The 13,981-nt window shown below is 43.7% G+C and overlaps 1 protein-coding gene across 1 annotated transcript; it reads left to right on the top strand.

Annotated features, from left to right (window-relative positions):
• The first annotated feature begins 7,400 nt into the window (after window positions 1-7,400).
• Window positions 7,401-9,865, top strand: LOC123058745 (uncharacterized). Its single transcript, XM_044481437.1, has 2 exons — window positions 7,401-8,298; window positions 9,380-9,865. Exons 1-2 carry the CDS (start codon window positions 7,453-7,455, stop codon window positions 9,710-9,712), a joined length of 1,179 nt encoding a protein of 392 aa, XP_044337372.1. The 5' UTR covers window positions 7,401-7,452; the 3' UTR covers window positions 9,713-9,865.
• Window positions 9,866-13,981: the final 4,116 nt, after the last annotated feature.

Here is a 13,981-nt window from a genome sequence, read left to right as displayed (position 1 = left end):
GGATGTGGCAAAGCCTGAAGAAAATTTTCTAATACCCGGATCATCCTCAAACTATTTCCGCACAACCGATGTGATACAATTAGCTCACCTTTTCACACAGCAACAAACTGAGATAATTAGGTGCGCTTGGGCATTCGTTCCGCCGAGGCAGGTGCTATGGTGTGGGCTGGTTCCCATTTGATGGGAGCAACTAACTAACTATAACTTCGGGGGCTCTCGAAAAGGTCTTTTTTGTCTGAGAGCACCAAGTGATGCGCTTAGCGGCCGACATGTGCCGCGCACTCACGCTCCCTCTAGATTGTGATATATTTTTTACGGGTCTTCAGGTTTTAGATATTTTTTCATACTTTTATTAGCTTTTGCCTGGGTTATTTAGGTTTTGGTATTTTTTTTTGGAAAACAGTGTTTTCCATGAGAAGGATAGCATATACATCTACGAGAAGCATGACTGTGGTTTCTGAAATGATAGAAAAACGCAACTCGTGCTTCTACGAGAAGCACAACCCGTGCTTGCACGAGAAGCATAACCTACACTTGCACGAGCCGTGACTTTTTCCTTTTTTTAGGAAGCACAACTATGCTTCCCGAAAATGAAAAATCACATCCCGTGCTTTTGCGAGAAGTGCAGTTGTGCTTCCTGAAAAGGAGAAAGCACAGTCTTGCTTAAAAAGGGTGAAAAGGCACAACTGTGCTTCGGGTTTCCATTTTTTGGTTTTCGGACAATTGCTCCTCTTTTTATGGGTTTTCATTTTTTGATTTTTTTTATTTTTTTTCTTATTCTCGGCTTTCGTGAAAAAAAGTTCAACAAAACCTATTAACACGAGATCTAGTTTCGAAGATCGACATGAAATTTAACGGTGAAAACAATTTGTGATTTGGACACACGGTTCAACAGATAAACCATTTTGTAACAGAAACGAATGTATGAAAAGAAAAACTTCTAGGTTGTGACATGAAGTGTGCCACTTAGCACCAAAGAAAAGTGGACTGACGTTTACAAGGGCTACCCCTTAATTAGTGATCTCGCTATTTGGCGCCTTAAGCGCTGGTTCTGATAAAAAGCGCACCCTCCACCTACCTCCCGGAGAAGCAAGTTTTGTTGTGACGGGCCCATGTAGGGTAACACTTTCTCGCTCAAATAATACACAAGTTCGCATCGTGCGTCTTCTTTTTCCCACCGATTTTGTGAACCTTCTAGAATGTGTTACCTTAACCTTTTGAATTCCATGAGTTTCTTTTAAATCCGCAGAATCCATGAACCTTTTCAAATTCATGAACTTATTTGAAATCTACAATCTTTTTTATGAATTATTTAACCTTTTCAATCCACGCTTTTTTCCAAATCATGATATTCTAAATTCGTGAACTTTTTACAAATCTCAAAACTGATTTTTAAATTCGTTCAGTTTTTTAAACCCATGATCTTTTTTTTTGAATTAGTGAACTTCTAAAAAAATATGAACCTTTTGCTAGACCACAAACATTTTCTCATTTCCTTTTTCTTAAAAAAACTGGTAAATGAGCAAATCAAGCAGGCGACGTGGGCGACAAAAGAATAAAGGGCCAGCAGGCATTTCTTATTCGGCGCCTTCAGCGCCCGTTAACGTACATTTGGTTAATTGGCGATGAAGGCGCTCTTACCGGGTTGGCCCATCCATGGGTGCAACATGCAGCCATTTGTTTTCTGTTTTTTGGATTTTGGTTTTTCCTGGACCGGTCTTGTTATGTTTTTCTTTTCCTTTTTGTAATTTTTTATTTTTCTATTCTTTACTTTTATCTTTATTTGTAATTTTAAAAATTCACAAATTAGGAAACTTTTAATTAAATTCGATGAAGTGTTTTCTAGAACCCATGAAAATTTTCAAATTCGTGATTTTCTAAACGGCTAACTTTTTTTGAAATTCATGATCTTTTTATAAAATTTAGAAAATATTTTCAAATTGTGAACTCTTTTGTAAAATCAATGAACTTTTTTCAAAATTGATGAACCTTTTAACTTTTTTTCTCTTTTCAAAATTGCTGTACTTTCTTTTCAGTATTTGTGATCTTTTCAGATTTGATAACTTGTTTTAAAAAATCGATGAAATTTTCAAATTCATGAACCAACTCGAAGTTTGTTTAAAATCTATGAATATTTTTTGATTTATTTAATCACAGACTTGCAAAAGTCAAAGTTTGACCGACAAATCAAATGCCAATGGGCTGGCCCATTCTTTCAGGCTAGTGGTCGTCAGATCTGCCCCTACTAGGAACTCCCGGGCTAGCAAGCAACTAGATTCAGGTGAGCGAGCGACTCAGTGTTATTGGGGCGCTAATGGCACTGGGGAAAGCTAACCCCAACCTCACTATTTCCATCATTGCCCCAAGCGCAAGGCTGATATTTGCTCTTATACCCCATCATCCTCAATCTAATTCTGCACAACCGATGTGGTACAATTAGCTTTTTTTTTGAGACAATGGTACAATTAGCTGTTGTAGGAGAGCAACCTGAGTTAATTAAAGCAAGCAGGCCAATTGGGCCACTAGGTACCAGCTTCCTTCGTGTTTTTGAGCCTACATGCAGTTGGGTCCAGTACTTGGGTCCGTCTCTCGGCCCATCGCACCATGTATAGATGATTTGTTTGATCAGCGGCCTTGTTAGTACCATCAGAAAAGAAAAACTTGCCGGTACACACAGAAAGAGGAAGAAGAAAGAAAAAGAAAGAAAGAAAGGAGAAAAACATAAGTAGCAACATTCTAATGACTCGCGGCGATCGAGATTTTCTCTATTCTGAATGCAGTACAGACAGACTATACAGATTTTCTGTATTCTGAATGTGCAATTTAGGCTACAGTGAGCGAGCAGAACCTCGAATTAATCTTTATACTATAGGACACGAGGAAGAAAATTAGATTAAGTTGCTCTCCAACCTAACACGCCAACTATAATAACACCAAAAACAAATGTAAAGAGTGTCACGTAGTTGTCGACAAGCTTGTTTTCTGGGGATGGTCTCTCTTATGCTTATCGCTGAAACTTTTGCCCCCTGCATTCTTTTATTAGAGGCCAGTGGCAGTATCTCAACCCTGACGATAAAGCCATTTTGTTTGTTTAGGTGCCAACAAAGCATGCACGAACGATAAGTCGATAATAATCAAATAATAGCAGATACAGCATGGTATGGCCGCACAATATTCTAAAGAGATGTATACCACATCTGTGAGTTGACAATCATATGCACTACACATTTCCGAATTTTTGTCGGAATGGACCACCCGCCGAACACAATTGACAGAAAAGACCATCTCTAAATAACATTGGCAAAACAGACCAGCTGGATTGTGACGGCAGGCAAGGCAGCCGACACGTGGCGCCTGCCGCCACGCGCGGAGGCGGCAAGGGCTGCCGCCACAGGCCCAGGCGGCAGGTAGCCCACCACAGGATTCAGCGAACGAAACCGATGCGTGACGGAACGGGGCGCTGGGCAAGTGGGCCCTGTCGCCTGCTGGTGTGGCGGCAGCACTGTAAGCGGGCTAAATTCGCTACGCGCGCAGTGCAGCAATAGTGTGCACGGTCCGTCTGATCTCATATGATGATGGGCTGATGGCCATGGCGAGCGAGCTAGCAAATCTGAGGCTGTTTGGTTCAGAGCCTCAGCTCGCCACGCCTAAGATGAGGCGTGCCACGACTTCGTAGGCAGGCGTTTGGTTCTCCATCAAGGTTAGGCTCGCCACAGCGCCACAGAGCCTTTGCCGCAGAAAAATTCGCCAAATGTGTGGCGCTCGATTTGCCCGTCATACTCGCCGCAGCGCGCCAAAGAAGCCGTGAAAATCCCCGCGGGCCTGATTAATAAAGTCGCCGCTTCCCTGTTTCCTCCCCCAAAACTCTGCTTCACACAATCTTCACCGCCATGGATGAGAGCCCTTCTCTCTCCTGACCGATCCAACTGAGAAGGAGCTCGCCGCTACAATCGACCTTCTCTTCCCTGGTAAAAATCCTCACCACCGCAATAGTAATCTCCGCCATCTCCTCTATCTCATCACCTACTATTCATCTCAAACATGCAGATCTGGGCGTTCTTGTTTTTTCAAGAGAAAAATAGCAGCCTTCTCTCGTGATCTGCAGGATTTCCTAGTCTAGCAGCTGCTTGGTTTTGCCTCTCTTGCATCTACGAGATGCAAGAGCTATTCACAGGCACTAGTGCTGATGGTTCTTTGGCCATGGACCAGCATACATGCACAATTGATTCTCATGACTCGGATAATGATGAAGGGTTGTATGACCTTAATTGCTACCCACAATATGACTATATGAGGGCCCTTTTGAGGAGGATTCTGACACTTTGCCAACAACATATGGTCTTAAAAGACCTCCAGTTCATGTACGTGCTGATAATTCCTCATCTAGCACTAGCCGAGTTGGTTCGAAGCGCCCAAGAGGTAGCAGGTCACCTAGTAAGAAGCGACAAAAAATCAAGAGTCTTTTGCGGAGTCCGCTGAAGAAATCAACTCTACATTGAAGTCACTCCAGCAATCTCTTGCTGCCCCTGCTCCTCAAATGCCCCAAGTTATTGACCCATATGCTAGTTTATGGCACAGGTTGGAGGTACTCCCAATTACCATGGATCAAAGAGTTACTATTGGTATGCACTTGTCTAGCAAGAACAATGAAGGTTTGCGTGGTTGGTTATGTTGTGCAAGTGACAAAACTTTTGAAACTTGGGTCTGGAAGTTCTTTGACAAAGATGATGTTTAGGAGATAGCAACCTGTGTGGTTTGCTAGTTGCTCACGTGTGATGTTTAGAAGATGGCAACTTTTGGTATTTAGGAGATTGTGATGTGTCTGCTCGCTGCTTTTGGGAGTTGAACTTGTGCTACACCTATTGATCTGTTGATGTGTAGCGAAACACTTTAATGTAAGGTGGCTGGAACTTGTGCTATGGTTAGGACTGTTACTTCATGACTTTATGAATGATGGCTGGAACTTGCATGCATCTATCTTATTTTGTATCTTGATACTAAATTGTGGTTGTGACTTATTTTGCACAGATGGTATTTAACGGAAAATGATCCATGTTATTTTTTGTGGCTATTAGTAATGTGACAAAATCTTCTTACATTTACTAGAGCATGTTGTAATCTGATTGGTTTGTAACAAAAATGGCATAATCTCACCACTCTAGCACTAAGGTGATTCTAACCAGATGTGGCAGGAAACCAAACATAAGCCACAGATTTTTGCCAAACATGTGTGGAAGCAATCCAAACACACACGACACAAAATCTGCCACACCTAACCTAAGGCATGGCTACCAACCAAACAGTCTGATTTTGCCACACATTGTGGCAAGCCACACTTGTGGCTAGTGACTAACCTTAGGTGTGGCAATTTGAGTCTCCAACCAAACAACCCCTCTATTTTTCACAGTGACCATACATTAGCCCATGTCGCCACACTGTAGATGCGTCTGGCTCTCTTGGAAGCTTTTCACAGCGACCATGCATGACCCTGGAGTACTTGTCGGACACTTGGTTGGATCAGCACGGAACAGGCTAAATCCAGTGCACAACGATGCATCTCGCATGGAGGAGCTACAATGCAAAGGAGCACAGCCTTGCACAGTGCTGCCACCACATCAGCAGGTGGTAGGGCGCTCCGTTCCGTTTCGCGGTTGCTGAATCCTGTGGCAGGCCACCTGCCGCCTGGCTCTGTGGCGGCAGGGGCTGCCGCCTCCGCGTGTGGCGGCAGGCGTCATGTGTCAGCTGCCGAGACTGCCTTCACGATCCAGCTGGTCCGTTTTGCCAATGTGACTCAGGGATGGTCTTTTTTTTAGAGCAACAGGAGGGGGCAAAGCCCTCCCGGTTCCCCATATATATATATATATATATATATATATATATATATATATATATATATATATATATATATATATATATATATATATATATATATATGAAACCATAAGGTTCACAAGAGAGAAAAAACATAAAGGTCCAACATGCTATTACACAGCAGCGGAAAAACATCCCAAAATTTCTCTAAAAGCATGAGCAAAGAGGAAAATGAAAGTTATCCCTATTACATAGCACTGTCCCCTATTTTTATCAGAACTCCGTATGACAGGAGACTTAGGCGGCAGAGATCAACTTCTCCGGATCTGCTGTCTTGAACCTGGCCTTCTTCAAGGGGGAAGGTTCAGGGGATGGCGGCAGCAGCAGCAGCTCCAGCGGGGTTGTCGGGCTGAGCACAGACAGCTTCTTGTTCCCAGCAGGTGGAGGGCTCCTCGATGCATCAGCTTCACCCAGGGAGAGCATGTCAAGCACCCCAGCGCGGTCCAGGCGTGTCACCCCATCGAAAGCTGGAAGGGGTTCTTGAGCTTCTCTGAGACCCACTGGACGAATGTCTCGATCTGGGGAAGGTAATCCTTTTTGAACAGGATCATCCATTTCTTGATCATCAAGAGGATACGTCTCCAAACCTGTTTAGTTTAATATCAGACCAGATAGCATTTTTAAAGGTCTTTTCTGTCAATTATGTTCGGCAAGTGGTCTTTTTAGACAAAAAATTCCACATTTCCATGATCCAAGAGCCATGACCAAAAAAAGGTCCATAAAGTGAGAAAAAGCGTGACGCTGCACTCTATTCAGCAGTAGTTTAACCGGATCGACAAAGTGGCGTGTCGTGCCGGAATGGCACGTGTCCTCGAGCTCGAGCTCGAGCTCGAAGGTCAATGCGTCGAACGACTTGCCCTGATCAGGCTCGATCAGAAGGAAATCCGTGCTACAGATGTGAGATGTCTCGTGCTCTCGCCATCCAATGCATGACTCGAGTCGTTCTCGGTTTGGGTGATGGACGCAACGACACCGACCGATGGTTCAGCTCCAGCTTCGCGTTGTGAACAAAAGGCTCTGCTGTTTCCAGAAGCCTACAGCTGCACGTGTGGGCTCTCCACAGCTGAGGCCAACGATTTGCTTTCTGTAGCTATTATGACTTTCTTACCGGGGCCATCGCGCAAGTATACTCAGGAAATTTGCAGTGATGCGGAGCCGCACGTGATAATTTTCTTCTTCCAAATAAAATAAAATCTTTTTCTTTTGGCAAGTCAGCAAGCGCTGATATCAAATCAAATCTCCCAGAAGATCCTGCGAGATCTTTCATAAATATATTCATTATGGCCTCCATTGCAGCGCCAAAAAAAAACCCTAACAGCTCACTGTTTCGAGGGAGTGGTTCTGCGGGCCTTTGTCTTCCGGCCTGCTTACCGGTCCAGGTACGACCCGTCCCCCTCAGCTGGCCCACCACACGCCCAGCGACAGGGCCCAACCGAGGACCCGCGGCGGCTATAAAACCCGCCTGCTCGCACACCCTCAGAGCACCTGCTCGCCCAGCAACACCTGCAGTCCTGCACCAGCCTCCCACCCACACCCATCCCTGTCCGCCGCTCCGCCCGTCTCCGCCACCCCACCACCTCCATGGCTTACTCCCCCTCCACCCCCTCCCCCGGCGCCGCCTTCGCCGTCGGGTCCTTCCCAGGAGCAATCTCCGAGGACAGCGTGTTCCCCAGACCCCCTCCGCCAACGCCTAAAGGCCACATGCCGCTCCCCTTCATCGCCGACGCCGAGCTCAATGCTCTGTTCGACCGCATGGTCCTCTCCCCGCCGGTTCCAGTCCTCCGCCTAGGCGCCCCCTCTCGCCTCAACATCCGCTCGTCGGCGACTCCGCTGGTCTCGCTCGACTCCCCTGACTTGGCCTCCCTTCGCGCCGCCGGCGACGTGGGCTACTTCCATCTCGTCGGCCATGGCATCCCTCCCCAGCTGCCATCCTCTGCACTCGCCGAGCTGTCTCGCGTCGACGCGTCCGCTATGCGCGCGTCCATCCTTTCCACGCTCGGGTTCTCCGCGGAGAATCAGGGAGTGGACGCCGGCGTCGAACCCGTCATGGTGTTCGACGTCGACGAGCTGGGGATGGACGCGCTCTCGGCGGCGCTGGAGTACGCGCGGCTGATGAGGGAGGTGGGTATGCAGGTGGTGGGGCTTTTCTCTGGGTCTGGTGGGGTGGGTTTCGGGGAGAATCCGTTCGCGGAGGAGGGGGGAAGGAAGGCGAGGTGCCTGGTGTGGGTCTCCAAGGTCGGCTCGGGCGAGCCGGCGGTGCCTCCGGCCGCCGGCGACGCAAAGGCGTATCCGTACGTCTTGGGACTCCATTGCGAGTGGGAGCAGGGAGCCGGTGCGTCGAGCTGGGTGATGGACGACAGCGGCGAGTGGAGGGCCGTAGGCGCCAGCGAGGGTGCACTCCTGGTCACCATCGGTGACATTGCTCAGGTATCGCTGCAACACCCATCTCTATTGACTTTGTTTTTATTCCCTGGGAAGTGCTTTTGTCTGATCATGATAGCATTAGATTATTTATACAGATGTGTAGTGTAGTGTAGTGTGTATACAGTCGTGCAAATCGTTCATTTCATCTACAATATTTAGCAAAGGATAAGCACAAGTGCATTGCACAACTATTTCATTCATAAGGTTATGCTTGCATTGAGCGCCCTACCAAAAGTTTAGCATAACCAAACAAAAGGCATGATCAAAATTTTGACAAGTACATAGCTTGTTTGATTGTAACTCTAGAACCTGCTAAAATATTGGGAAAAAAAGCTGGTCTCCATTTGGTTTGCAGCAAATAACCAACATACATGCATATTGGCGCGCAATTTGGTCGCCGAATTTTTTGGTGAATGCTTTTTCCGCCGTCATTTTCCCCGCGCGTTGGTAAAAATTACGTGTGGCACCATGCAACTGTCGGCTGGCGAGCGAAAATTGGCGCGCGGATTCTACAACTTGCATTTTGCCATAATAGTAGATATGCATTTATTTCATTTTGCTTGATACAATGCACATGCCAGCCATTTTATTGTTATTAATGTGATTAATTAAATACTAAAAAAATACAATATTATTAGTATATACTTATTGACTTACCAGAAAAACATGATTTAGCCAATAAGAGGTGGGTCAGTACTAGTTCAGCCGGTTCTCAAGGAAAAACCAGTAAAAATCAACAAAACCAAAAACGAAGGATGTGGGATAGGAGAGAAGAGATTGTTCTACTGCCATCAAATTCTAAGTCTTTTTTTTTAGTTTCAAAAAGAATCTAAGTCCTTTTTTTGCATCACTCTACTCAACCTGAACCAGGTCAGCTAATTAGGCCGCGTGTCTGCATCACAGCATGATTGGTTGAAAACCACATAACAGAAAGAGACAAAGTCACAAAGACCACGTCTTTTGAAAACAAAGAGGGGTCATCATGTATATATTTTTGCTGCAAAAGTACCTTTTTTTTATCAGTCTTTACGCAGTAGCAGTGACACTCATTTTGATGCCGTGGTTCTTTTGTGATGCGTTCTAGGTGTGGAGCAATGGCAAGCTGAAGAAAGTGAGAGGCATGGCTCGCCCCACTCCTGCCCCCGGCAGCGACGGTGAAGAGGGCGGGGAGCCAGCCCGCCTGTCCATCACCGTGCTGATCACACTGCCCCTGGACAGCGTCGTCTCGCCGCTGCTGCCGCTCTCTGGTGCCGGTGAAGACGGCGGCGACGTGGAGAAGGAGGAGAAGGAGGAGGTCTCTGAAGACGGTGATGAGGATGGAGGCAGCTTTCGCCCCTTCTCCCTGGAGAGCTACGCGTGGGGGCTGTACCATGATCAGCTTGAGTCCAAGGATCCGCTTGCCCCGTACCGCATATGATTAAGCTCGTTCGTCATTGCTCTCTAGCGTTGGATTTTTGCTAGACATGTTCGATTCGTTATAGCTGGACCACAGATGTCATGTGGTCGTTCTCTAGTTCTTCGTTTGCTGGTGCACGCTGCCGTTGACTTGAGTTGGTCAGAACGACTTTGGGTAAACCATTTATTATATTATTATTATCATTATCAAATAAAATATAGTTATTGTTTGTTTTCATCAAATATAAGTATTGAGCAAGTGAGAAGATTGTTTTCCTTATGTTTGTTGGCAAATCAACTCTGTCTCTAGATGGAATTGGAGGCATTTCATCTAAAAATGGGATTGTCTTATTTTATTTTGTTTTTGACACTAAAAGCAGTAGGAGAGGATCTTACTGTGATGCATTCAAACATATAGAAGAGTCGCGACAAGCCTTAGAAGCAGAATAGAAGCTACACGGAGTTGACAATAGACGAAATATAAAGAGGATGCTTTTGAGCAAATCTGCCTTAGTTTTTTTTCCTGTCACAAGGTTCTAATACCCTTAAGTTGAGATTGTTATGCTCCAATCTCCAAGAATAAACGTGACAGAAAGTGACCTTGGTTTTCTCAATTATAGAAATCCGCAAGGTATTCGGAGACCATTGGATATTAAATTTAGACCAACAGTTGTTGCTGGATGCAAATAAAAGATTAAATGCTCGATGATCTGTTCGATAGCAATGTAATTAATAGCATACCTAATATAATATAAAAAAAATCCAAAAAGAAGATCCAACTAATCTCAGCCATCAATCCCTGTCAATCAATGACCTGAATTGCTCCAATATTGAGCACATGTTTAGCGCACATTAAATAGCATACCTAATATAAATGTTTGCATTAATCACCTACTTGACATTGCACGTACTAACCATGCCGACTATGTGGTTGGAATAGCCTCCTGGCTTCCTTCTGCCTATCCTCATTGACGATGTAAGCATTATTTACGACTTAATAAAGCTAGCCATGGTTTTTTTGCGGCAAACCATGCCCCTCAAAGAGGGCTCACCTTTATTTATTTAGCATCCCAAACAGTATACAGAGAGGAGTTTTCCAAAGCAAAAGTACTAGTTTCAAAGGCTTTCCTGAAATTACATCTAGATGCTTTGCTGCAAAGATATTCCTTTTTGGCAAGAGAATGAGCAAGGAGATTTTGGGTCCTATAAATGTGTGAAACCTTGAAAGAGTTGGGGCAAGAAGCAAAGTTGAAGAAATCCACAAGTATGGGCCTAATCTTCCAATGTCGATTGTTAAGTAAGTTCCTTGCTTCCACATCATTAGCCAAGGTCCTGCAATCAGGAAAGAAAGAAAGAAAATTCCATCCCAAGCCTTGACCATTGAAGCCGCAAGACGCAATCCCATAGCGTCTGCCTGCAAAACTGAGAACACAACTAGGGCTACTGTTTGAATGAATATATAGTGATTGTTAAATGCATTTTTGAGGAATACTCTAAAGGTAGCTTCATTCCCTGCTACAGAAGGATTAAACGTCGCATCAACGTATGCCGAGATACTTGCGGGTTGTGAAGACATATTTGTGCTTGGCGATATCTTCGAAGAAGTCAAGGGAAAATGTGCAATGCATGTACATGATTACTAGTACCTGATTCATGATTCACCAACCTGCAAAACTTTTACCCTAGGCAGAGTGCTCTCGCATGTGAGAAGATTGGAAGGAATAGTTTATACTATGAAATATAGGTATTGAGCGAGTGAGAAAATTGTATTCTTTATGTTTTCTGGCAAATCAAGTATGTTTGTTGATGGAATTGGAGGTGTTTCATGTAAAAAGGGAATGCCTACTTTTATTTTATTTTTGACACTGTCAAAAGTATGAGTCTCCTACTGTACCATGCATGTTAACACATATAAAAGAGACACAATATGTTTATAGGGACAAACCCTATGCGCAAAACAAAAAGCTACACATCAAAAGTGTCATTCTCGTCTGAATTCATACGCACCTGCTATGAACTATAGAATCGATTCTTTTTTAAAAAAATCTGTTTTTTGGCAACAAACATTGCTTAGTTTTATGAGCGTGTGTAAATTTTCGTTATGAAACGGCATTCATGGATGTGTGGGGAAAATTAAAAAAATCACCGCACCATTTTTTCTTCAAAATTAATCTATTTGGAGCATCATTTTTGTTGTATTTACCATATCCCATCACGAATTTGTGCACACATGTGAATCACTCATAAATATTTATCACACAAAAAACAGTTTTGCTTTGTTTTTTCTATTTGTTTATAGGTAATTGTTCATCAGGGTGCATGTGCACCCGGGAGCAGAAACTCTATGTCTGCTACACCTCCTTTACTTGGATTATTGCCCTTCTTTACGAATTTACTATCCAAGAAATCCATGCTTACAAAAGATGACAAATGAAAATAAAGCCTTACTAAACACATGTAAGCAACACATGTCACTTTCCATCTCTAGAGATGCCACCAGTAGCACCCAACCTGCACGTGCGTCCATCGGCTTTCCCCATCGCTGACCGGAACTGAAGTTGCACAACAACACCAGCCTCCACCAAACGAACATGGAAGAAGTTGAACACATGGACTCCTTATGGAAAGGTGATGGAAGGTGACTCAGGTGCCAACAATTATAGTTATGAACAAGCACCACTCCATCATAGAGAGACTATAATAAAGAGGACACAAATATGCATTAGTTCTACCCTTAAAGGTGAAATTATTACACTCATTCCAAATATTCCCAAGCCACAATAGTAGAATCACAAAGACTAAATGTCTAGAGAAAGTTTCCTTTGTTTGCTCAATTGAACGAGTTTGCGAGGTATCAAAAGATCGTTAGATATGAAATTTAGAACAACAATTGCTACTGAATGTGCAACAAAAGAATAAATGCTCAATGGTCTAGAGCAATGCAATTAATGGCATAACTAATATAAATGTACATGAGTTCTGCATGAACGTACACGTGATAGAGCTCACCCATCCCATGATGCCATGTTGGCGCGTCAACCCGCTTGTCCCCTATCATATGAGAACAAGAGCGTGATGTGCATGAGCGTGAGTCGTCGTAAGCGTAGATAGGATGGACATTGCCATGAGAGCAACCTAGCCAGGACAACTCTACTCCCAACCCCACCTCCTTTTTCTCTCAAGAAAACTACCCCCAATCCCAACTACAATAACACAACCTTCTCAATGGTGAGCAGGACCATAGCATAGATCCTTGCTAGGTAGTTGCAGATGACCCCCAAAATAGCACAAAAATCTAAAACATTCAAGAATCTAAATCTCCCCGAGGAGAAAAGTATGCATCAGTGTTATCCATGAGAGCTTACTAAATTGCTATGGCCTAATCTAAAATCCCGATGGCAAGACTAATTGTGGATCGACATTACTAGTTACCATGTCCATAAAGCAAAAGTTTCCATGCAATACACAATAAAAATATCTGAAAAATCAGCTAAACTTGACTTACCAACACAAAAAACATCTTACATGAAAAAAAAGTCAAGTGACATATATGCAGAACAAAAAATACTACATAAAGTTGCCATGTTTTTTCACTTACTAAACCTACCACAAATTCTTCCAATGCATATATAGGTTACACATATATGCAACAAAAATCGCCACATCTTTTTTTCCATGACCCACAACATAAAACTGCCAAGTCTTTCTGTCACATGTCAAACACACAAATAGGTGCCAAAAAGATGAAAAAAATACTATACATAATTGCCATGGCCCACTATTTAAAATTGTATGAAGTATTTTCAAGTACATATAAAAGTATGTGTACACGTTTATGTGGTTTCTACTTTTTGCAGCGGGTATTCGCATCATTTCAATAATTCAACGCGGCTAGGAGGTTGATGTTGATCCACATATACCTGCTCAAACAAAAAGAAAGAGTGAGTTAAAAAGGTTGTGAAATCTAGAAAAACAAGTTATTAACCTATGACACATGTAGTTAACACGAGCGAGAAACATGTGATGTTGTCCATGATAGTTTAAAGTTGTTGTCACAGTTTTCATGACAAAGGTGAAGATTTTTTTGCTTTGTTTGCACTGCCCATCCCATACCGTGGCACAAGAATAAAGAAGTTAAAAAAGTATAAGATTTAACTTTTGTTACCTCAGACCTCCACCCACTCCTTACAAAGGAGACCATTATGTTTCCATGCATGTTGCTATCAAACTAGAGATCAGGTTGCCATGGTGTCATTGCTGGAAGTTGTAAGTCACTCATTGGCAGGAAAAA

This window comes from Triticum aestivum, chromosome 3A, assembly GCF_018294505.1.
Source record: "Triticum aestivum cultivar Chinese Spring chromosome 3A, IWGSC CS RefSeq v2.1, whole genome shotgun sequence".
Classification (NCBI taxonomy): Eukaryota; Viridiplantae; Streptophyta; class Magnoliopsida; order Poales; family Poaceae; genus Triticum; species Triticum aestivum.
The sequence above is the reverse complement of the archived record's forward strand: the minus strand, read 5'-3'. Positions and strand labels throughout refer to the sequence as shown.

What these genes read in the sequence shown, in the direction of transcription:
- LOC123058745 (XM_044481437.1), top strand. Translation starts at nt 7,453, where the DNA reads ATGGCTTACTCCCCCTCCACCCCCTCCCCCGGCGCCGCCTTCGCCGTC. An exon ending in CCATCGGTGACATTGCTCAG is followed by an intron (nt 8,299 to 9,379) that starts GTATCGCTGCAA and finishes GATGCGTTCTAG; the next exon opens with GTGTGGAGCAATGGCAAGCT.